The sequence below is a fragment of the Podarcis tiliguerta genome, assembly GCF_965153285.1.
Source record: "Podarcis tiliguerta genome assembly, chromosome: 1".
Classification (NCBI taxonomy): Eukaryota; Metazoa; Chordata; class Lepidosauria; order Squamata; family Lacertidae; genus Podarcis; species Podarcis tiliguerta.
Genome location: NC_139534.1, coordinates 18,304,279 through 18,326,992, shown reverse-complemented (window position 1 = coordinate 18,326,992; position 22,714 = coordinate 18,304,279). Strand labels below are relative to the sequence as shown.

General features: G+C 46.3%; 1 protein-coding gene across 1 annotated transcript in view; it reads right to left on the bottom strand.

The window, feature by feature from the left end:
• COL5A2 (collagen type V alpha 2 chain) overlaps window positions 1–22,714 on the bottom strand; it is a 208,781-nt gene that overhangs the window by 162,257 nt on the left and 23,810 nt on the right. Inside the window, exons 4-5 of the mRNA XM_083405532.1 lie at window positions 15,901–16,009; window positions 12,883–12,930 (exon numbers count right to left, since the gene is read on the bottom strand). Of these exons, the coding sequence (XP_083261658.1) occupies window positions 12,883–12,930; window positions 15,901–15,982 (130 nt within the window). The 5' untranslated portion in view covers window positions 15,983–16,009. The remainder of the gene's footprint in view (window positions 1–12,882; window positions 12,931–15,900; window positions 16,010–22,714) is intronic.

Genomic DNA, 22,714 nt, shown 5'->3' with positions numbered 1-22,714 from the left:
ACCAGGAAAGATAAGGCTTCAGGAATATGTGAGAAGTGCATCCAGTTTTCTGATCTTTGTTTGCTGGTTTGAACAACAGTATTGTTTGCCTCGACATAGAAAAGGAGAGAGGAAATCCCTGCATGCAACAGAGGAAGAAAGGGGGGTGGGGGTGGAAATCGATGCTTGGACACATCATGTTGTTACATCTGCACCACAAATGTGAATAAGGTCCAGCCTCTTTGCACATACATCCAGCCAATCATAACGGTGGGTGTTTTGCTAATCGCCTAATTAGAAACAGACCATTTCGCAAAAGTAATAGGTGACAGTCAGGGAGAATGACACGTATATGAACAGAGAGATTTCTAACTTCTAAAGGAAGTTGCTTAATAGATTTTCATTAGCAAAAGATTAGAGGTTCCAAGCAGCACCCAGGACTACATGTCTTCTTCTTCTTTGGCGATCATTCGTGGCCGAGTAAGATTGTCTTCCATAAACATGGTTTTCACAGTGAGTCTGTAAGTGACTGTGGAGGCCAATTCTGGATCCACACGTCCCTCCACAGTGGGGACCTAGGTTTCCAGCCAGGAGTTGATAACGGTGAGGGTCTGCCAAGCGTGCCTTCCTCTTAGCACGTTTCTCCCTTTCGTCCCGACTTCGAGCATCTTCAAAGCCCACGACACCTTTGGTAAAGGCTGTTCTCCAATTGGAGCGCTGACAGGCCAGTGTTTCCCAGTTGTTGGTGCTTATACTACATTTTTTTTTATTTGGCTTGAGAGAGTCTTTGAACCTCTTTTGTTGACCACCAGCATTACGCTTTCCATTTTTAAGTTCGGAACAGAGTACAGTGGTACCTCGGGTTAAGAACTTAATTTGTTCTGGAGGTCCTTTCTTAACCTGAAACACTAGCTCTTGTACGTTGCTCCTTATGTTCTAAACCTGTTTTATGATGGCGCCTCCAATGGACTTCTGTACATGTTTGCTCACTGCTCAGTATTTCATGGTCCAGAGGTTTATACACATTTATAAAGTCACTTGACTTCCACTAGCTCTAGCGCAAAAAATCATGAACAGGACCATTGCCAGAACCTATTCCTCCAGACAGTGGATCTTAACCTGAGGTACCACTTTAGCTAATGGGGCCTCCCGCTGCCTCTGTGCCGCCACCACACAATTTCTGTTTTCATCCTGAAGCAAAGTCCTCAACCCGAGGTACTATTTCTGGGTTAGCAGAGTCTGCAACCCGAAGCGTCTGTAACCCGAGGTACCACTGTAGATGCTTTGGAAGACAATAGCCAGGCATCCATACAACATGATCAGCCCAACAAAGTTGATGTTGTAAAGAAATACAGCATAAAAGGGTCATCAAGGGGGAAGGAACTATGCAGTAGAGAAAAAATATTCTCATATCTATTGTGGCTTTCTATAACATACATTGTGACACGCCTAGGGTCATAAGACCAATATAAGATAGGAACATGATCAGGCACATCAGGCTACCAGCACGTCTCCTGAGTTTCAGGCAGACAATAATCCCAGCCCTACCTAGAGATGCTGAACCTGAGACCCTCCGTAGGCAAAGCTCTAGCTCTGAGCTAGGACCTTTCCTGGAGAATCAGCACTGCAAACACAATCTGAAATTTCAAGAGAACCCAGCTCCAATCCTAGGAGCCAACTCCTAGGGGCCGTGGAGGATGCCAGACTTCCACAAAGTTGTTTGGCATTCCCATTCAAATGATGTGCGTACACTGTGTCATGTGATTGGTTACCTGGGCCCCCACCATATTTTATTCAAGTTGGCACCCCTGGCTCCAACGTTCTAGTTGTTTTATATGCATAATAATCCTAACAAATGCTCTTGAAACACATTGGTTCGTTACCGAGACTGAGACCTTTTTCAAGGACCATAAGGGACTCAGCTACATTAGACAAAAAACAGTGCTTTGAATGTGTTATAAACATGCAGCACCAGATGGCACTGGAGAGCAAAAAAAAAATTTATTTAGATTCTACATAGCGTTTCCCTCCCTTTGTTATAACAATTTAATTTCTGACTTATTTATAGTGTCCCCCCCCCCCCCGTGTATAGATCCACCCAAGCTGTGCTCAATTGGCATGTTAAACATTCAGGGCTGGATCCAGAGGCACTCTTCTGTATACAGCTTTTTCTGACTCCACTTGAGCTCCTAGCATGAGAAAAGAACTGAACCCTAGAGGTGTCTGTCAGGGAACTGCCATCGGAGCAGGAGGAGGTGAGAGGGCTCCCGGATGATGGTGGAGAGGGTCCCAGTAGGAGGAGGGATAGCCCACACGCAGGGGAAGGAAATCAGCGTAACACCAGTGGAGAAGGGGAGGAGATAGAGGAAGCGGAGAGTTGGCTCCAGGACTCTTCGCAGGAGACAAGCGGAGAGGGGACAAGTGCTCCGTTGCCCACACCCACAGTGCGCAAAAAACTTTCGCGCAGGCAACAGGGGAGGAGACTGGGCGTCAAGCAGCTTTTATGTTGGAAGCGGTTTAAGAAACGCCCACTGACGGATTCTGCCAGCGACTGAGCCAGCCACGAGATAGAGGCTGCTCTGTCAGAAAGGGTTCAACCATGCAAGACAGCCATGAGTAAAGGCAATTTACGCACAAGCAATCCCTAGAACCATAACAGTGTCCTTCCACTGGTGCCAGGAATTTTGCAATCTCTTGCACCAGCTCTTGTACGTTGCTCCTTATGTTCTAAACCTGTTTTATGATGGCACCTCCAATGTACATCTGTACATGTTTGCTCACTGCTCAGTATTTCATGGTCCAGAGGTTTATACACATTTATAAAGTCACTTGACTTCCACTAGCTCTAGCGCAAAAAATCATGAACAGCACCATTGCCAGAACCTATTCCTCCAGACAGTGCATGTCTGGATCTGACCTTCAGTCATCTAGAAAACAACTTAAGAATGGAGGGCAAAAACCACACACCCGGCGTTTGAAACATGCTCGTTAGCTGGAATTTGATGTGCCTCTTTTACGGCCCACTTTTTATGATATACAAGTTGCATACGAGTTGCCACATTGTAAACAGTTGGCTTTGCATCCAGAAGCCCCTCTGCCTCCCTCTGCAACACACACATTCACAAAAGAAGCCATTATTTAGGATGTCTCATAAAGCAACAGATCCTGTGTGGTCTAATCACTGAAATAACCGAGAGAGAGAAAACAAGGGGCTGCTAGAGGTTCTAATCCCCATCATCATGGCTAAGCCATTTAACCTCCTGTGGCTCAATTAGCTCAGCTGGAAATTTGGGTGGGTTCTACTTAAAAACAGATGCTACCTCTGAGCTGGGTTTTCCTAGGTAAGCATATAGCAAAATAGCTGCTTTTTGGCAGAGGTTTTGGTTTTCCATGGGGTTTGGGGGGGGGAGCTGGTATGGAAAATAATATGAAAATAGGACATTTTGTAGCAAGGCCCAATAATTTTGTGCTAATAAAAATGGTACATTAAAAAGGTAAAGGACCCCTGACCATTAAGTCCAGTCGCGAACATCTCTGGGTTTGCAGCGCTCATCTCACTTTACTGGCCGAGGGAGTCGACGTTTGTCCACAGACAGTTTTCCTGGGTTATGTGGCCAGCATGACTAAGCCGCTTCTGGTGAACCAGAGCAGCGCACAGAAACACCATTTACCTTCCCTCCAGAGTGGTACCTATTTATCTACTTGCACTTTGACGTGCTTTTGAACTGCTAGGTGGGCAGGAGCAGGGACCGAGAAATGGGAGCTCACCCTATCGTGGGGATTCAAACCGCTGACCTTCCAATTGGCAAGCCCTAGGCTCAGTGGTTTAGACCACAGCATCATATAAGCCACAAAGCTAAGAATGTCCTTTGAGATGCATGCAGCCAATTAATGTGATATTACTCTTGGGGAATAGCAACACTGTTGCGGAGTAACAAGGCAAGAAAGGATATTAGGAGCATAAAGGTATAAAAGAGCACCACTTGCATTAACCAAGATATTTTAGGTATATGCACATGTAGGTATAATACCAAGGAAGTATGTCTCACATCTATATCTATATCTACACACACATATATACACATCTCTTCTTTTAGCCCAAATCGTTCATTTAGAAGCAAGTATCACTCTTTCCAAGAGGACTAACTCAATGTAAGATTTGTGGTTGCTACTCAAAAACTGAGAAGAATGTTCATCAAGGATAATATGGTAGACTGTAAAGATCTAATCGTCAATGAAATGTAGAAACACATGTGTTTTGGTTTGCATTTCAAAATATATATGTACGGCTAATGCTGTCTTTTAATGGTGTGTCTATGCTAATTTTGCATAGTATGGCTAGGATGTATATTTCTTTTTAGTGATGGTCAAAATGACCAGGATGGTCACAACAACAAAATAAACCATAGGACTCACTCCCAAGTTAAGGACCTATCCACACCTGCATTTCTCCCGCCACTTTTCCCGAGGGATACCTGATCTTTGGTGCTGAAACAGAACAAATGGCAATTGGATTTTCCGCAGGTTGCCATTTGTTCCGATTTAGCACTAAAGAGCAGGTTTTCCAGGGGCAAAGTGCAGAACAAGCAGAAAACTTCTCGGACCCATGCTTTCTCGGCACAGGAAAAGCTGAAGTGCGGAAAAGCCCTATATATGTATCGGATTGCAACCTAACCTGCCAAACGAAAGACCACACTTCTGATTTGGTGGGCACTAGGCATAAGAAACACATTTGGCATGGTCAGTGATGGCTGATTAATTAGGGCAGATGAGGCTCTGCCCCAAAACCCCCAGCCAGCCCTAATCTGCCTGCCTTCTTTCTTACATTCAGTCCAGGCCTGCGCTGTCAGCTTTCTCCACCTTTGCATCAGTGCTGACATCTCATCAAGGAGAAGGATAGAGGCCAAGCAAGAATTAGTTGCCCCATCTGCCATTGGCTCCATCATCTGCTGGGCTCTCAGCTTTCTGCCCTTCCAGTGCCAATGGACACAAGGTACCAGATCTGGCCCTCTGGTCAGATCCTCCTCCCCACCCATAGCAAAGGAGCCTTATAACTGGAGTGGGGGAGGGAAGAGGAATTAGAGCATTAGAGATAAAGCCAGATCACATTCTGAAACATTTTTCTCCTGGATACACTCAACAGACAGGCTTTATGTGCTTGTCTCAGGCAGTGGCGTAGCGTGGGTTGTCAGCACCCGGGGCAAGGCAAGTAATTTGCGCCCCCCCCCCCCGCTGCACTGTCCCTCCCCCAAATAGTCCCTCGCTCTCTCTCCGCACCGCACCGCACGCCTGGCACCCTCCCCTCCACAGTGGGTGGCGACCCGGCGGCTCGGATCGGATTCGCACAGCCAGCACTGCAGTGAGAGAGAGTGAGTGATCCAGGTAGGGGCAGAGAGCTGCAAGTGCGAGCGCCCCCCCCCTAGATGTTGCGCCCGGTGCGGCCACCCCCCCCTGCACCCCCCACGCTACGCCACTGGTCCCAGGTCTAATGCAATGGTTCTCAATCTACTCTTTAGATGTGATTGCAGGAAGGCAGTGGCAACTGGTTCCACTGGCCTCTCTCACCCTCGAGCAACATGGTGATTGCAGGAAGAAGAAAAGGGAAGTCACAGCTGTCAGCTGGTCCCTTGTACTTCTATAGAGCTGGCCAGTCAGAGTAGACAATATTGGGTGAGACAGCTTCCTATTTTCCAGTGTTCAGGGGCCTGCAATATGGTTCGCATAGGGTTCATTAATCCATCCCAGTCGTCTTCTTTTCCCCCACGTGCCAGCAACACTGGTTTCATACCATTTTTAAAAATACATTCCTAGTTATATTATATCATGATTTTCCATGGGAAACAGATCCTTCAGAGGAGTCATTGTTGAGAAAGCAGGAATTGCACATTTTTCCAACTGCTGCTGCTTCTCTTTGCTGGATCTGGAAATCATTAGTAGAAGTCATGATCTATTGCAATAGTTTGCCAATTCTTTTCAGTGAAATTTCTGTATTCTCTGTACAGAAGGGGAGGTTGTAGATCATTATGCTGTAATCAAGGCCCCCAATTGAACCAGGGTCTCCAAGCTATGCTTAATCCAACCTTGGAGCACGTACTGATTCAGCTGTGTTCAACCTTATGCCAAATTCAAAGTGGAAGGATTTGATAAATGCTGTTCCTGCTATCACACTGTCCAGTACTCAATGGCAGATTGGCCTGCTACAGGTCATGGTTTAGCAACCATCTGTTTTCCCTTCCTCATGTCATAGACAATATAATAGCACAGCATAAAATCTATAGCATCCATTAAGCTGTAACCATTTCCAATGCTGACATAGTAAAAGGTAAAAGGCAAAGGACCCCTGGATAGTAATGTCCAGTCAAAGGCAACTTTGGGGTTCAGCGCTCATCTTGTTTTTCAGGCCAAGAGAGTCGGTGTTTGTCCACAGACAGCCTTCCAGGTCATGTGGCCAGCATGACTAAACCTCTTCTGGCACAACGGAACACCGTAATGAGTGCCAGAAAGCACTGAAACGCTGTTTACCTTCCTGCCACAGTGGTACCTATTTATCAACTTGCACTGGTATGCTTTCGAACTGCTAGGTTGGCAGGAGCTGGGACAGAGCATCGGGAGTTCACCCCGTTGCATGGATTCAAACTGCCCACCTTCCAATCGGCCTAAGAGACATAGTATGAGCACTATAACTGTGCTTAAAGGAACAGCACTGGCTATAAAATCACCTACCAAGGTCCTGCCACAGTTGTAAACAGATCTGTGTTTTGTGATCAGATATATGTTTTTTTAAGTTTAATTGGTAGTATTCAACTAGCTCAGAGCAGACCCAATGAAATTAATGACCATGACTAAGTGAGGTCCCTTGATTTTAATGGGTTTCCTGTGTGTAAAACTTGGTTGAACAACACCCAAACAGAGCACTGAAGAGAACACATACCTGTCTACACTTTAATGTAGCTAAGGGCAGTGATTCATAAACACAACTAAAGGCTACGATAAACATCCACCAAGAACAGAACACCATATCTATTGCCATATCACATCCATAACACACAGTGTGGGGATGGGGAACTTTTTTTCAACTGGAGGCCAAATTCCTAGAAGTGGGTGGGGCCTGCTGCGTTCCCACTCTCTCACATAAACCTTTATCCGCATACATCCATATTTAACCCTTCTTGTATCTAGCATTTTGCCAGCCCATCCATCTGTCCATTCATTCTTGGACACATCTGTCCACATATACTCATTTTCTCTGCCATGAGCACACAACAATTAACCTTGGAAATAAAAGCCATGGAGCTTTTTCAAGTCTAACTGCTGGGGGGCAGGGGGTGGTCTTTGTGAAAATCACAGGGCCCTTCCCTTTCCCCTCCTCAACCCAACTGGCTCCATGCTACAGTTAAGCTGAAAAACAGTTTCCCATTACAGCTAAAGGAAGATTTTCTTAAAACAATCAAATTTCCATATGGGGGGCATTGAGAGAGAGCGAGCAGGGGAGGTTGTGGGAAGAATGGGGAGGCCCCACGGTCTGAAAGTTCCCCTCCCCTGTCCAATAGAACTTACCCATGCGCTGATGTCACAATGTTCCACGTTTCCTTCAGATCCTGCCTATGTCAGCCAACATGTTGAGTAGAGGAAGGCAAACTCAATACAGTGGTCCCTTAGTTCTCGAACGGCTTAGTTGACGAACAAATTGGCTCCCGAACGTTGCAAACCCGGAAATAAGTGTTCCGGTTTGCAAACGTTTTTCGGAAGCCAAATATCCGACATGGCTTCCGCTTGAATGCAGGAAACTCCTGCAGCCAATCAGAAGCCACGCCTTGGTTTTTGAACAGTTTCGGAAGTCGAACATACTCCCAGAACGGATTAAGTTCAAGAACCAAGATTCCCCTGTACTACAATGTCAGAGCATGGGTACTGTATGGATGCAAGAGAGTGGTGAGCTGGAGGCATGGCTGCCTTTTTGCTGGCACCAGTGCATTTAGCGCAATGTCTAGAATTCCCCCGTGCTCATCAGAGCCTGTGCACCTCCTTGGCATTCTGGGGCCAGCCTGATGATGAGAAGTTTCTAATGTGGATCTCTGCACGCAAAGAAGCTCTTCCAGCAGCTTCATCACAGTCTTTATAAATACTGTACCGTTATGCAAGTTTCCGTAGTGTAGTGGTTATCACGTTCGCCTAACACACAAAACGTTCCATGTGAGAAACCGGGCAGAAACAGAAAAAGATAAATACTGTACCTTTCAATTCTACAAGGGAGAGATGGGAAACCTGTGATTCCCCCAGATATTATTTAACTACAGCCCTCGATGGAAGGAGGATTCAGCTTGTGCCGTAGAACCCTCTACCGCCCACCTAGAATCCTGAAACACCCACTAGTGAGTGGTGGGGACCAGGTTGACAACACCTGGCTTAAACAAAACTGAACAGAAAATAGGTCATAATTTGCCTTCACGGTTCATGAAAGTCAACCCTTTGCAATCAAGCTCAAATAATCACCACAGCGCTGGATTCAGTTTATTAAAATGAGCAGAGGTGAAGTCTGAGTAGGCCAGAACTTCCAAGATAGAAACATCTGGCAACTGCCCATGGGGAGGAAATGTGGAATGAGGCATGTGGCATGGAAGATCTGGGGCAGGGCCTTTCCAGTGGCACCTCCTGTGATGACTTGGCCACTGTTCTCCATGCTCTGATAACCCCCATACTAGATGACTGCACTGCGCTCTACATGCGTCTTCTCTTGGAAACCATAACAAAATGTCAACTGTCAAAGATGCAGCAGCCAGATTACTGACTGGAGTTCCATTTAGAGCACACATAACCCCTGTCTTCATACAGCTACACTGGTTGCCAGTTTGTTCCTGGGTCCAATTCAAGGTGCTCATGTTAGTGCTTAAAGCATTAAGCAACTTAGGCCACAAATACCTGAAAGAACTTCTCTATCCCAATTAACCTTCTCACAGACCCTCCAAGTGTCCCTGTTTTCCAGGGACGTCCCCTGATTTAGAGGAGCTGTCCCGGTTTCTGATTTGATCCTGGCATGTCCCACTTTTCCTTAGGATGTCCCTATTCTCATTGGAGAAATGTTGGAGGCTATGGAGTTATCTGATGCCCAAGCTGTCTGAAGACAATCTTGTATAAGGAAGTTTTTTTTAATGTTTAATGTTTTATTGTGTGGCTGGGGCCACCCAGTAAGATGTGTGGGGTATAGATAGTAAAATTATCATTATGGAATGGGACGCCCCTATTTTCATTGGAGAAATGTTGGAGGGTATGTTCTCAGGGATGGAGATCAGCAGAAGGACGCTCTTGGCAGTTCTGCTGCCCTCAGAAGTGTGGGGACTGGCAGCCCAGAAGAAGGCCTTCTCTGTGGCAGCCCCTAAATTGTGTAACTCCTTCCCCACACAGGTGTGTCTGGCACCTTCACTGTACAGCTTTCGTCATACCCTGACCTTTACCAGTTAAGGCATGTGTGTGCTGTGGTGGTGGGGGGGCTGATTCTTTTGTTGACTTTATACTGTTCCGTTCCATTTAGAATGGTTTTACTTGTTTTCTAATTTTAACAGTTTTATCTTATAAAAATGCATGTTAGATTGTTGGAACCTTCCCTGAGGCCTTATGGAGAACACAGGATAGAAATCTTATAAATAAGTATGTAGAACTCCATCCCTGCAGAAGTGTGTTAGGCCTCATCTCTATATAAGTGCAGGCGATTAGTTAAAATGTCCCCCTTTCAGCAGGCATTTGGAGGAAGAGGAGACCTGATTGGATAAATTGATTAGTGCACTGCTGCTGCTATTAGTAAATTGAGTTTTATGCATTTAGAGGTTATGCTATTTTTTGCATTGTTTTGAACCGGTTTGATTTTGCTGTAAACCACCCTTTGGCTTGTACAAAGGATGGGCTATAAATCATCTAAACGGAATCTAAATTCAACGTAAGTGGTGCGGTTAGGCCACATTCAACTATGTCGTCCTGAAAACTAGCAAACAAGTCATAGTAAAGGTAAAGGGACCCCTGACCATTAGGTCCAGTTGTGACCGACTCTGGGGTTGTGGCATTCATCTCGCTATATTGACTGAGGGAGCCGACGTACAGCTTCTGGGTCATGTGGCCAGCATGACTAAGCCACTTCTGGCGAACCAGAGCAGCACACAGAAACGCCGTTTACCTCCCTGCCAGAGCGGTACCTATTTATCTACTTGCACTTTGACGTGCTTTCAAACTGCTAGGTTGGCAGGAGACGGGACCGAGCAATGGGAGCTCACCCCGTCGTGGGGATTTGAACCGCCAGCCTTCCGATTGGCAAGTCCTAGGCTCTGTGGTTTAACCCACAGCACCACCCGCGTCCCTAGACAGAGAACCCCCTAAAAAGAAGTGGGATAGCATCCCACCTGACTTTCAGCACTTCTGTTGAAGAAAAGTGAGACCTCCAGCCATCCATACCCACATTAAGGATGAGTGCAGTCAACAGAACTCAACCAGAATAGTAGCAAACGATGCCAACCCAGCTGGAGCTGAGGAGCTGAGGAGGTCTGGAAAGGTGCAGGATCTTAAAAACTCGCCAGCACATCTCAGAAATTGTCCAATTTAAGGGAACAGCCTGTTCAGCTTCAGAGCAGGCACTTTTGGAAGTATGCAGAGACAACGCTACTATAAAGGCCTAGGAACCAGGAGGCATGTGTCCAGAGCAAGCTTTAGGGAAGATTCTAGTTTCCCAATCCTATGGGAGCTCTCCCATGAGTATACTCTCAGTGCTGCCTCCAGACACCGCATTGCCATCTGGGACTGCAACATACCCTAGTGTAGAGGCAGCAGCAAAAGTAGCAAGCTAGGGAATCAGCAACACCCACAGCTGGCTGGCCAATATGCCACGCATTGGCTGGCCTTGCTGTAATCCCTCATTAAATAAAACTACTACAATGACTTACAAAACACACGCTTTCTGCATCATGGATCGTGTCATTAGATAATCCCTACCACAAAACAAGCTGGTGTTTCCTGTGAAAATGAGGTTGCAGATGTGCTCCTCCAAGTCTTGAATCCAAGGCAACTCATAGAGTTTTAAACGTGTAGTAAAACCGCTAGGCAGAAGGGACAATAACCGAATAGGCTACGGTCATGCCATAAAATAGTTCACATTCTGGCCTGCCAAGTCATCCTCAACTGCTCAGTTGAAAACCTCTCCGCGTGTAATATCCATTAGCAAATGTGTTGCAATGCAACATCCCTGGCTCACCCCGGGGTTTCCATAACAGAAACAAACAGACAAATGGCATGTACTAACCTAGCCCTTCAGAAATCTCGCTCGCTGGAAGCATGCTTTCTTATTTACTTTGAAGTTAAAACTTTATGCTCCAGCTCCCCTTTTCTACTTTCGACAAAATGGTGTTGTAGTTGCAATCCTAAGCATGTTTGCTAGGGAACGAGACCTATTGGGAAAAGCGAGACTTACTTGTGGGTAAGCATGCATAGGATCGCTCTGTAAAACCCACTCAACCTAATTACACCTCTGTGTACAGATGGCTTCGGAGGGGGCTGTGTGTTTCCCATTGTCTTCCCATTTCAAATCGGTTCTGTCTGAAGCAGTGGCGAAGCGTGGGTTGTCAGCACCCGGGGCAAGGCAAGTAATTTGCACCCCCTAACCCGTGGATTTGCGCCCCCTAACCCTAACCCCCAGATGTTGCGCCCGGTGCGGCCGGGCCCCCCTGCACCCCCCACGCTACGCCACTGGTCTGAAGCCCTGGTGCAAATCATCTTGAGCCAGCTGAGAAGGTTACATAAAGCCTCTGCCGGTCTGCTTGCACAATGTACAGAACTGGGAAAAGGCTTGTCTTCCTTTGCAAGAGGAGGGGGGAACCCTCTGACCTGGTTCAAACCTGAACCACGTATCAAGCATTTTACTGCATTCTGTACAAAGACAATTGTGCGCCCTGCTAACACCGTTTTAACAATGCAATCCAGTAGTTTGCAAGCAATCTTTATATATGTTTCACCTTCTTCTCAGTTCCAATTTGCGACAAATATATCACATCCCACGAGGGACACTTTCACTGCCACATGCATTTCACTTTCCAGCAAGCCAAAATGTACAGTATTAAGACAGCAGAATCTACCTATTATGAAACCCTCCCAAAATTTGCATTTTAATTGATACAAATAGGAAGCAAACAGGCCAGCTGAAAAGGAAACCATCTCCAATGCCACGAAGACAAGTACCCGAGCCTCCTAACTTCCTGTCCTCTCTAACATCAGGGGACAAAATGCCAGTATCCAGATAACACAGAAGTCTGAAGGGTGGGAGCACAGTATGTCAGAAGTCTGGATTCCGTCAAGCCCAAGTCGCTGGGCAACAGGGAGACAGCTCTCTCTCCCGAAAAGAGAAAGAGAAAAGCGGAGAAAAGGAGAATAAAGTTCTGTGTAATTCTCTCAAACAAAGAATGGAATAAAACAGATGTAGTTCAGGCAGTGCATAGGGACTCCACCCTTCCAAGTCCTTGTGTTTACTTCTCTCTCTCTCTCTCCTCAAAATGTTCCAAAAGTTTCATCCCTACCACTCTCTTTTGTTGCAACACACACACACAAAATAAAACTTTCCACAATCTCACCCAGAGGGGTAATGCCAAGTAACAGGATTTTTCGCTGCAGAGATTTTTTTCCCCCTCTCGTTTGCTTTGTTGCATATTTCATTGTTCTTTACTTACTCCCGAGTTTGCACAGAAAGCAAAAGACGTTTCAACTTTTAAAAGCCATCTCCAGCCCGTTTCTTTTCAAGCCCCCATTTCACAACAGTGACACACAGGGGAGAGACCACACTGACACACAGCCCCTTCCAGAGTTCCCGATCCACTGTTACTCAACGTATGCAAGCAACAAAAGAAGAAGAATTTTTTAAGGAAAAAAACTTACCCCCTTCAAACTCTTCTTCCTCTTGTGTTCGTATTGTTCGCAAACATCCTAGAAAAGCAATAAGAATGACCAAAGTTCTTCTTTGAGTCCAGGTTGCCATCATGTCTAAATATTAGACATGTATATCCTCCTCCTGGGGCGGGCGGCGGGGGGGGGAATGCAAAAAAAAAAGTATAAAAATATTATTTGAACACCATGAAGCCAGCTCTTTTCCTTTCAGCACTCACGCAGGATGAAACAGAAAAGAAGTCTGCCAGTTCCCGATGCTTGCTTGCTTTAAAAAAAAAGAAAGAAAAAAACTGCACTAGCTCTCGCAGAGTCTGCAAACACCCCCCCCCCAAGTGATGCAGCTTTAAATAGGAAGAATGCTGCCTCCACGTTTTTTCCTGCCCCTTTTCAGTTTCTTGAGGCTCATAATCATCCAGTCCCTGGCAAGAAATAGCGTGATTGATGGTAAACAACCGAATCAGAACTCGCTTCACGCTCTCCGCTCAAACTTTTTCCCTCTATTATTATTTTTTTTTAACATGCACAGTTTTTGAGAGGAGGTTTGGTTTTGTGTCCGTCCCCCCCCCCCCCTCTGCTGTTGTTCAGGAAAAGATCTCCTATGTAAAGAATTTATTGGGAGCAGAACATACTTGGCGGAGGTAAGATGACTCTACCACTCGCACTCTTGGAAGGAGGAGAAGGGAGGCTGAGATGCTAAGACACTCTTTATATAGTAAAGGGCCAGGGAAAAGGAGACCTAGCCCCCCTCCTCCAAGCTTCTGGGAAGAGGCTTCACACACACACACACACACACACACACAGACACACACAGCTTTTCCTTGTTGATGACTGTCTGGAAGTTTTAACCATTCCCCCTTCCCTCTAGCTGCTGCATTCTCTAAGGCTACCCTAGTCTCCTAGGTGACCGTGAAAGCTGCCCCTCTCTCCCTCCCTTAATGGTGGCAGGGAAATCCAGTGTGCAAACTGTTCATTTCTATGCCCGGGGCAGGCTCTAGCTTCTAGACCATGCAACAGAGGTTCACGAAAGGCTGTGGGCCTTTAAGTGTTGCCGAAATTTGATGGCCTCACCTGCTGATACGCCCCAGTTCCGCGGCTGCTGTGCAAAACAAACACGCAAACACACAAAAACAAGTCCACTGACTGCCAGTGCTCTCCGTTTTCCTCCCTTGACCACCAGCAATTTTTTAATACATCCCCATGACAAGGGACCACAAAATCGGATGGATAAGGGGCCAGTGGCGTAGCGTGGGGGTGCAGGGGGGGCCGGCCGCACCGGGCGCAACATCTGGGGGTTAGGGTTAGGGGGCGCAAATCCACGGGTTAGGGGGCCAAATCCACGGGTTAGGGGGCGCAAATCCACGGGTTAGGGGGCGCAAATTACTTGCCTTGCCCCGGGTGCTGACAACCCACGCTACGCCACTGCAAGGGGCTGCTTCTCATGTTAGACCTTTGTCACATTCACAGCATGGCTTACTTCCAAGGAATCCTGGGAACCACTCGCAGATATACAATTCCCATCACTCTTAACAAACTACAGTTCCCAAGGTTCCTTGCAGGGAGTACATGCTTTAAATACTTTTTGTGGGGGGTGACTTGACACACCAGCAACCCTCTGTTTGGCCCTACCGTTTGGCTCCTTGGAAAACGAGTGATGGATTACCGTGAAAATGGCAGAGTTTGGACTTCCTGCTTTCGTCCCCAATTGTTCTGTGTTATCCGTTGCTGGCTAACCGTAATTCAAAGATAACTGGTGGGCAGAAAGAGGTGTCTAGCTCATCTTCTGCTCACAGAATCTCTTCCAGAGCTACTCCCCTTGAGGCCCCCATCTCCACCTTAGCATCAAAGCCAACTTGGGAGGGGGGGGGATGTAAGATGTGAAAAGGTGTACATCCCCTATCTGCCCGCAGACTGTCTCACCAGAGTGGTGCATGCTCTGGTTATCTCTCGCTTGGACTACTGCAATGCTCTCTATGTGGGGCTACCTTTGAAGATGACCCGGAAACTACAACTAATCCAGAATGCGGCAGCTAGACTGGTGACTGGGATTGGCCGCCGGGGCCACATAACACCGGTCTTGAAAGACCTACACTAGCTCCCAGTACGTTTCCGAGCACAATTCAAAGTGTTGGTGCTGACCTTCAAAGCCCTAAATGGCCTCAGTCCAGTATACCTGAAGGAGCGTCTCCACCTCCATCATTCTGCCCAGACACTGAGGTCCAGCGCCGAGGGCCTTCTGGCGGTTCCCTCACTACGAGAAGCCAAGTTACAGGGAACCAGGCAGAGGGCCTTTTTGGTAGTAGCGCCCACCCTGTGGAACGCCCTACCATCAGATGTCAAAGAGAAAAATAATTACCAAACTTTTAGAAGACATCTGAAGGCAGCCCTGTTTAGGGAAGATTTTAATGTTTAATAGGTATTGTATTTTAGTGTTTTGTTGGAAGCCGTCCAGAGTGGCTGGGGAAACCCAGCCAGGTGGATGGGGTATAAATAATAAATTATTATTATTACTTCCCATCTATTCTCCCCTGCCTGGCATTAAGATGTAAGCACAGGGGTTGGCACAGCCACAGGTAGTTCTCCTTCAAGGAAAAACATGCTGTAAATTTCAGATCACTCTTCCAAAGTTTATCCCCCCAAAGATGCCTCCTTGACTCTCACTGCCCAGGAGACCACTACCCCTTTGGAGTCTGTTATGTATTGAGTTGAATAGGATCCAAAATGCAGCAGCCTGATTGGTCCTAGAACAATAGGATCCAAAATGTCAGGTCCTCCTTCAGTGAGGAGTCCCATGGCTAAGGCAACTAGTGATCCACTTCTGGTGCCAAGCCTGAGGACAATTTGGGCTCTTGCTTCCAAGATGCCTACCTGTGTTTATGCCTGTAACTCAGTGGTTTAAACAGTAGAATGCAAAGGGTATCCATTTAGGGTATTTGTGGGATGGAGGAGAAGCCAAGCCGTTAGACCAGAACAAGCCCCACTGGTCCACAGACTCCTAGTTATTCCACTTACCTGGGCCCGCCACAGCAGAGGAAGCAACCTGAGTGGATTCAGCAAAGCCTAACTTTCCTGGTCCCTCTGCCTGAGACCCCATCAAGAAAGATTAGTCCTTCTGCAAGACCTGCCAAGGAAAACAAGGAACCTATTTATGTATGCTACAACAGCTGCAAGAGTATCGAGAGCACAAGGACAACTGTAACTTCAAGGAAGAATGGGAACTTTATACAAACTATCTAAAAACACAACAAACTGAATTGGACTCCTTGGCAGGTTTTGAATAAACAAATTTATTGTGTATGAATGGAACGTAAGATACGTAAGATGCGATGGTGCGTCTGCACAGGTCGTGTTTTGCCACTTTCACACATGCGTGTGACGTCATTTTGAGCGTCTGTGCATGCGCAAGCGGCAAAACCCTGAAGTAACACGCTCCGTTACTTCCGGGTTGCCGCAGAGTGCAACCCAAAAGCGCTCAACCTGAAGCACATTCAACCCAAGGTAGTACTGTATATATAATTTTATAATATGCAGAGAAAATATGGGCAGCGAAATCAAGGAAAGGAGCTGAGGGAAGTTCATGGGGGCGGAATTATGTAGGTGATTGTATAATTTGTTGTGTGGAAATTGAGCAATAAAACATTATTTTTTTAAAAAAAGAAAGAAAGATTAGTCCTTCTGCACTGGTGGAATAATCACATCCCACTTTCTGTAGAAGAAAGACTCTCCTCCCTGGAAGAGAGGGGAGTGGTTGTGGACGGGAGCCCGAGCTCCGCCCCTAGCAGGGGGTGTTAGCTCCCTGCCTCCCCCACTCACCTGGCTGGCGCCCACGCCCATCGGCGGGCACCCAATCAGGTGCCTCCGAGGGGGCGTTTACAGCAGCCTAAATGCTGCGGCACCAGCCCCTCCTCAGCCTCACTCTCCGTCGTCCCGTCGCGAGTCACCCACCCTCCACTCCCTTTGAGCTCAGGGTCTTAGTTTTTTCCTTGGCCTTGCTGTGGACCTTAGGTTGGTCGCCATGGTTGCCTGGGGGGCCTGGTAGGAATTTTTCCATTTGGCATTAGGCTTTTTGGTTTTTTCGCCTACCTCGTAGCAATCGTCACAACTTTCGTGGTATTGGTGGGTAGGTTAGGCATTGGAATAATGTGTTGTGGTGTGTCAAAGCGCTAGGTGTGGCCATCGCCTATGCCTTCAATTTTGGGGTATTCCGTTAAAGGAATCTGGCGGCCGTGTATTCTGTCCGATGCCTGCTTGGCGGGAGGCCATGGCACGACCCTCGGTGACATCAGGGGAGAGCCTATAGTTGGATTAGCATCAACAGGCTCCACCTACTGGTGAATAAACCCCCCATGTTTTAGACATCCAATGCCTAAGCCAATGCCTTTTCACTGCTGTAATCAATAAAGTTGTGGCCTTTTCTTGCCCATTAACCTTATATCACGTGTCCTTGTGTATTCATTCCACATTGCGGGGGTCGGGTCCTCGAACCACAACTAAGTTACCCAGTGAAGCTGCTGATTCTCCAGGCTAGGGAGGACCCAAGGAGCCTTAGAGGTCTCTCATCTTCCCTCCCTGCGCACTGTGATTCTGATAGCAATTGAAGACCCCTGCAGCTATAATTAATTTAAGAAAAACAAGAGAGATAGCTGCATGTCTCACATCAAGCCTAATCAGTAATTTGTGATCATTCTGACTGCTGGGGCTGCAAAGGGCTGAATGATAAAATATGTGTGGAACAAGTCAGTTTCAAGGTCCCTCTTTCTAGGAAAACCTGATAGGGAGGCTAGGGAAAGGAGCGGTTAGGAAGAAAGCAAAGTACTCAGTGTTGTTGTTGTTGTTTGGGGGGGTTAAACAATTTTTATTTTTTACCAACAACCAAACACAAACAGTGAAACCCCCCAGGTGGCTGATACATTGGGTATACATAATCAATAATAACATATTCAAATCAACCATATGTACAATTTTATATACATTAACACTCCTCCATCCACAAGGTTTATTTAACTTTTAACATTTTAATTGCCCCAAATTGTTCAAACCTACCCAAATGATTCAATATCTTCTCAAACCAATCCTCCTCTTTCTAACTGACCTTAAACCCTTTCATTCTGTGTATCTTCACAGTTAGATATTCTAAAATTATAATATTATTCAGTTTTTTCCTCCATTGGTTCACCCCTAGCTCTTCTGTATTTTCCCAGTTACTCGCTATAAACTGTCTGGCTGCAGTTACCGTCAATTTTACCCATTTACATTCCTCTTTTGTTTTTAATTTGGCGCTACTCAGACTAATAAGAACCATTGATTTAGATATTCCCACAATTCCAGATATTTCTATACCAATCTGTTTCCGAAATTCATTAACTAACAGACAATCCCGCCACAAAGCAAAGTACTGGTAAACAGAGTGAGAAGAAATCCCATGAGATAGGGGATCTAAGTGACCAGAGAGGCATAAAGTCTGAAGGATGGAGTGCAGACTACTGAGGGGAAGACAGAAGCTTGGGGGAAAGAGGTGGAAAAGAAGGTTAAGTGTGACAGGAAGTTGTGGAAATGAAGGGTCAGTGAAAGAGGGGCCATGGAGGAATATCAGACAAAGAAAGAGGGGCCTAAGGAACTGCAGAAGAAACTCAGAAAGAGGCAAAAGGGGCGGTGCACTGTTGGCAGAGAAAGAGGGAACAAGACTATGGCTGAATACACAATATGAAGAGCATGCTTCACCAAAGAATCCTAGGAACTGTAGCTTGTTAAGGGTGCTGGGAACTGTAGCTCTGTGTGAGGTAAACTACAGTTTCCATATTTCATTGGGTGTGGGGACCCATAGGCGCTAGGGGTGTGGGGCACCCGGGCACTGGGATCTCAGGGGCGCCAAGCCGAAAGTCCGAGGCCCGAGAGTTGAGTCCAGGGAAGAGCCCGCCTGTCGGTTGGAGTGCCACGGCGGGCTCTGCTGCTGCAGGAGGCTCTGCGCTGCGAGTTCGGAGGCGACGGAGCCAGCAAGACGCTGAGGCGGCCGGCCGGCTCCAGCCTTCTGCGCTCCTGGGACTGGGCAACTGGGAGGGGCGCTGGGCAGATCTTTGCACCCTGGCAGCACATGCTTAAGACCAGGGGTAGGCAACCTAAGGCCGGGGGCCAGATGTGGCAATCTCCTTCTCAATCTAGCCCACGGACGGTCCAGGAATCAGCATGTTTTTACATGAGTAGAATGTGTCCTTTTATTTAAAATGCATCTCTGGGTTATTTGTGGGGCCTGCCTGGTGTTTTTACATGAGTAGAATGTATGCTTTTATTTAAAATGCATCTCTGGGTTATTTGTGGGTCATAGGAATTCATTCATTTATTTATTTTTTTCAAAATATAGCCCTGCCCACCAAATGGTCTGAGGGACGGTGGACCGGCCCACAGCTGAAAAAGGTTGCTGACCCCTACTTAAGACAGCCCTGGGGGGGAAGCATGGTGTTTCAAATGTATGGTGCAAATGCAGCCTAATCCTAATCCTCAGAAGCTGCCTGTATCTTTTAGAGTTGTATGGAATGTTCTCTCACATATGTTCAAAACAGTTTTTTGGTTTTTTTTACTAAAACGTTAGCTTTTTTTGGAATGGAAAAGAACATGACAAAAAAACAACAACCACTGCAATCAATTATAAACCTGACTTGCATACTTGAGAGGAGTGTTTTTGGAACACACAACGGAACGAACATATCTCGTAGCAAAATCACAGTGAATAATGTATTGTGTGCAACAACTGTTCCACTACATAATAGGAATGTTTATCATACTACATTTTTAGGTGGGTTCAGGAATTTTAATTTGTATACAGTAGGCTGTGGTAATAGAAGAAACTGCTTGTTTATTTTGGCACAATGATATGGCATGTTGTTAGTGTGCAGAACTATTGGAGGTGTTTTGGCTAAATGAAGGTAAGAATCGCTATATATTTGTTACATTTATTTTTGACAAATGAGATCCAAATATTTGTTAAATCAAATAACATGAGATCATCTGTTATATGCTGGCAGAATTTTACTTAACAGGTTGTGGAATTCTGGTTATTATTAGGGTCTGCAAGAAGATGCATATGTTTAGTCACACACCCAATCATTTTCACTATTAAAGATTGTATTTGTTTCATTACGCATTCATGAAAATTGCAGTTATTCCATTATATATTTGTTTCATTACTCTCATTAGTTGCATTCGCATACAGATGACTCTGAAAAGTTTCTTATCTACCAAAGCGACAAAGCCAGCAATGAGCACTAGAGATGTCAGACAGGGTTGTATGTTAGCGGCCCCTTTACTATTCAATCCATTTAGTAAGGACTAAAAAGAGGCTGATTCTTCCTTTATTAAGAACTCTAGCTTGAAGATCCAATGAAACTCTGATATCTGTCTGTTTAAGAGATTACTCCTTCTGTGTTATGGAAAAAGTGGCTGAATTATTTCCCTCCCCAATACAAATTAGAAAGCATTCACTCTCCTTGGGTGAATCTATCAGTATTCTTATGTCATTTATTCTGTTCATATCACCTTTCATTGATGGCCATGATGCAATTATTCTACTGGTGAGAAGATTATTATCACCACCTAGCATTCAACATTCAGCCAACAAACCTTAGACCTTATTCCTGCAGAAAAAGGCACCAGGGAAATACTGTGGCTCAGTACAGTGGTACCTCGGGTTAAGAACTTAATTCGTTCCGGAGGTCCGTTCTTAAGCTGAAACTGTTTTTAACCTGAGGTACCACTTTAGCTAATGGGGCCTCCCGCTGCCGCTGCACCGCCACCGCACAGTTTCTGTTCTCATCCTGAAGCAAAGTTCTTAACCCAAGCTACTATTTCTGGGTTAACGGAGTCTGTAACCTGAAGTGTCTGTAACCTGAAGCGTCTGTAACCCGAGGTACCACTGTAGTAAGAAGCACCTGCATTTCTTGCAAAGGTTCCCCAAATTAAATCTCTCACGTATCCAGTTATATGGATCAGGTGAAAGGTGATTCAAAAGATATGTGTGTACCCAGTGACGTGTGAAAGGAAGTCCAGTAGAACTGCCGTTTCCTTCCTGCTGACCCCAAATTATGCCCCCTGGAGCAGATTTTAAGGGGGCTGGAGGGGGGTGTGGACAGGAAAGGGAAGTTCCATTTTGCAAGTGGAAGAGCAGCACTGAATATCCCCCATATCCCGGAGTGCTTGCAGAACTGCTGCCATCCAGAGTAGGCAATGCTCACTTGATATGAGGCAGTTCCTTCGAGCTGGATTCACATCCATCTGCAACTAGCAGATACCCCACTTCCTAATCCCTGCTTCAGAAGGATTCTCCAGTTGTTCAAATTTGAGGATATGCACTAGTCTGCATCTACTCCGAGGCACTTTCATCTCTGCTTTTTATTAAGCGCTCCCAGGCTCAGCCTCCAAAAGCAGATACCAGTGCAAAGCTCAAACATTGTGTGTGTGTGTTTTTCCCCAAAGCTCTTGCATCCAGGGCATAATGCATTTGAGCGGTATTGCCTATTTACTTCCATACATTTATAGCCTACTTTTCTTCCATCGTGGAACTTAAGCCAGCATAAATGCAATTCCCAGGCAGGCACCCATCTAGACAGTTACTGGAGAGGCAGATGCGGGTGGCGCTGTGGTCTAAACCACTGAACCTCTTGGGCTTGCCAGTCAGAAGGTCGGTGGTTCAAATCCCCGCGATGAGATGAGCTCCCATTGCTCTGTCCCTGCCAACCTAGCAGTTTGAAAGCACGCCAATGCAAGTAGATAAATACCATATTGGCCTGAATATAAACCTCACTTTTCCCATCAAATTCCAACAGTGAAAAGTTAAAGTGCGGCTTAAATTCGCTACCTTACAAAAATTGGCTTTTACGATATCGCTGCTGAAACAGACATACAATAAAATGGAACGGATGTGAACGTCTTTGGAATTTTAAGGGAGAGGTCTATATTCGGGTATTGTCTTTTTTTCTTTTCCCCCCTTGAATTTTAAAGGTGCAGCTTATATTTGGGTGAGGCTTATATTGGGGCCAATACAGTAGGTACCCCTGTGGCGGAAACGCAAATGTCGTTTCCGTGCACTCTGGTTTCCGTCACGGTGTTCCGTTATGCCAGAAGCGGTTACGTCATGCTGGCTACATGACCCGGAAAGCTGTCTGTGGACAAATGCTGGCTCCATCGGCCTGAAAAGCGAGATGAGTGCCGCAACCGCATAGTCGCCTTTGACTGGACTTAACCGCCCAGAGGTCCTTTACCTTTTTTTTAGCGAGTGAGAGGTGTACATCTGTGGCTGTGTGTACATGAGTGTGTGCAAGAACGTGGCCACCTTGTATATTTTTCTTTGTAGTGGGGGAGGAGGAGGAGGAGGAGGAGAAAATAAAAATGGGTCCACTGGTCCAAAATGTTGGCAGCCTGACTTAAGGGGTTTTTCACTCAGCCGATAAGGAAGCTAGCTTGTCCTTATTGAAGTGTTTGGCCAGTTATTCTGATCTTCCGCTGCACCTTGCCTTGCAAGGAAACACTGCATGTATTTGAGGGTGAATAAACTCAGCAGGGCTGATGTTTTGCTGTTTGAGGCAAAAAAAACTACTGCAGTTTCCCCTGTGGGTACAGGCACATCCCATAGCCATGCCCCCACTGCAGGAAGCACAGGCAAGGCAGTGGGAGGGCTCACCCTCAGAGGAGGCGAGTTACTCACTCCTCGGTCCAGATCAGTTGCCTCACCTCACCTCATGGGTGGGCCGGCCCTGGAACTAAGTATTGTGTTCTAGAATATATACACACGCAGTCTGTAGTCCGCTGGCAGTAGGAGTACAATATGGGCATGTCT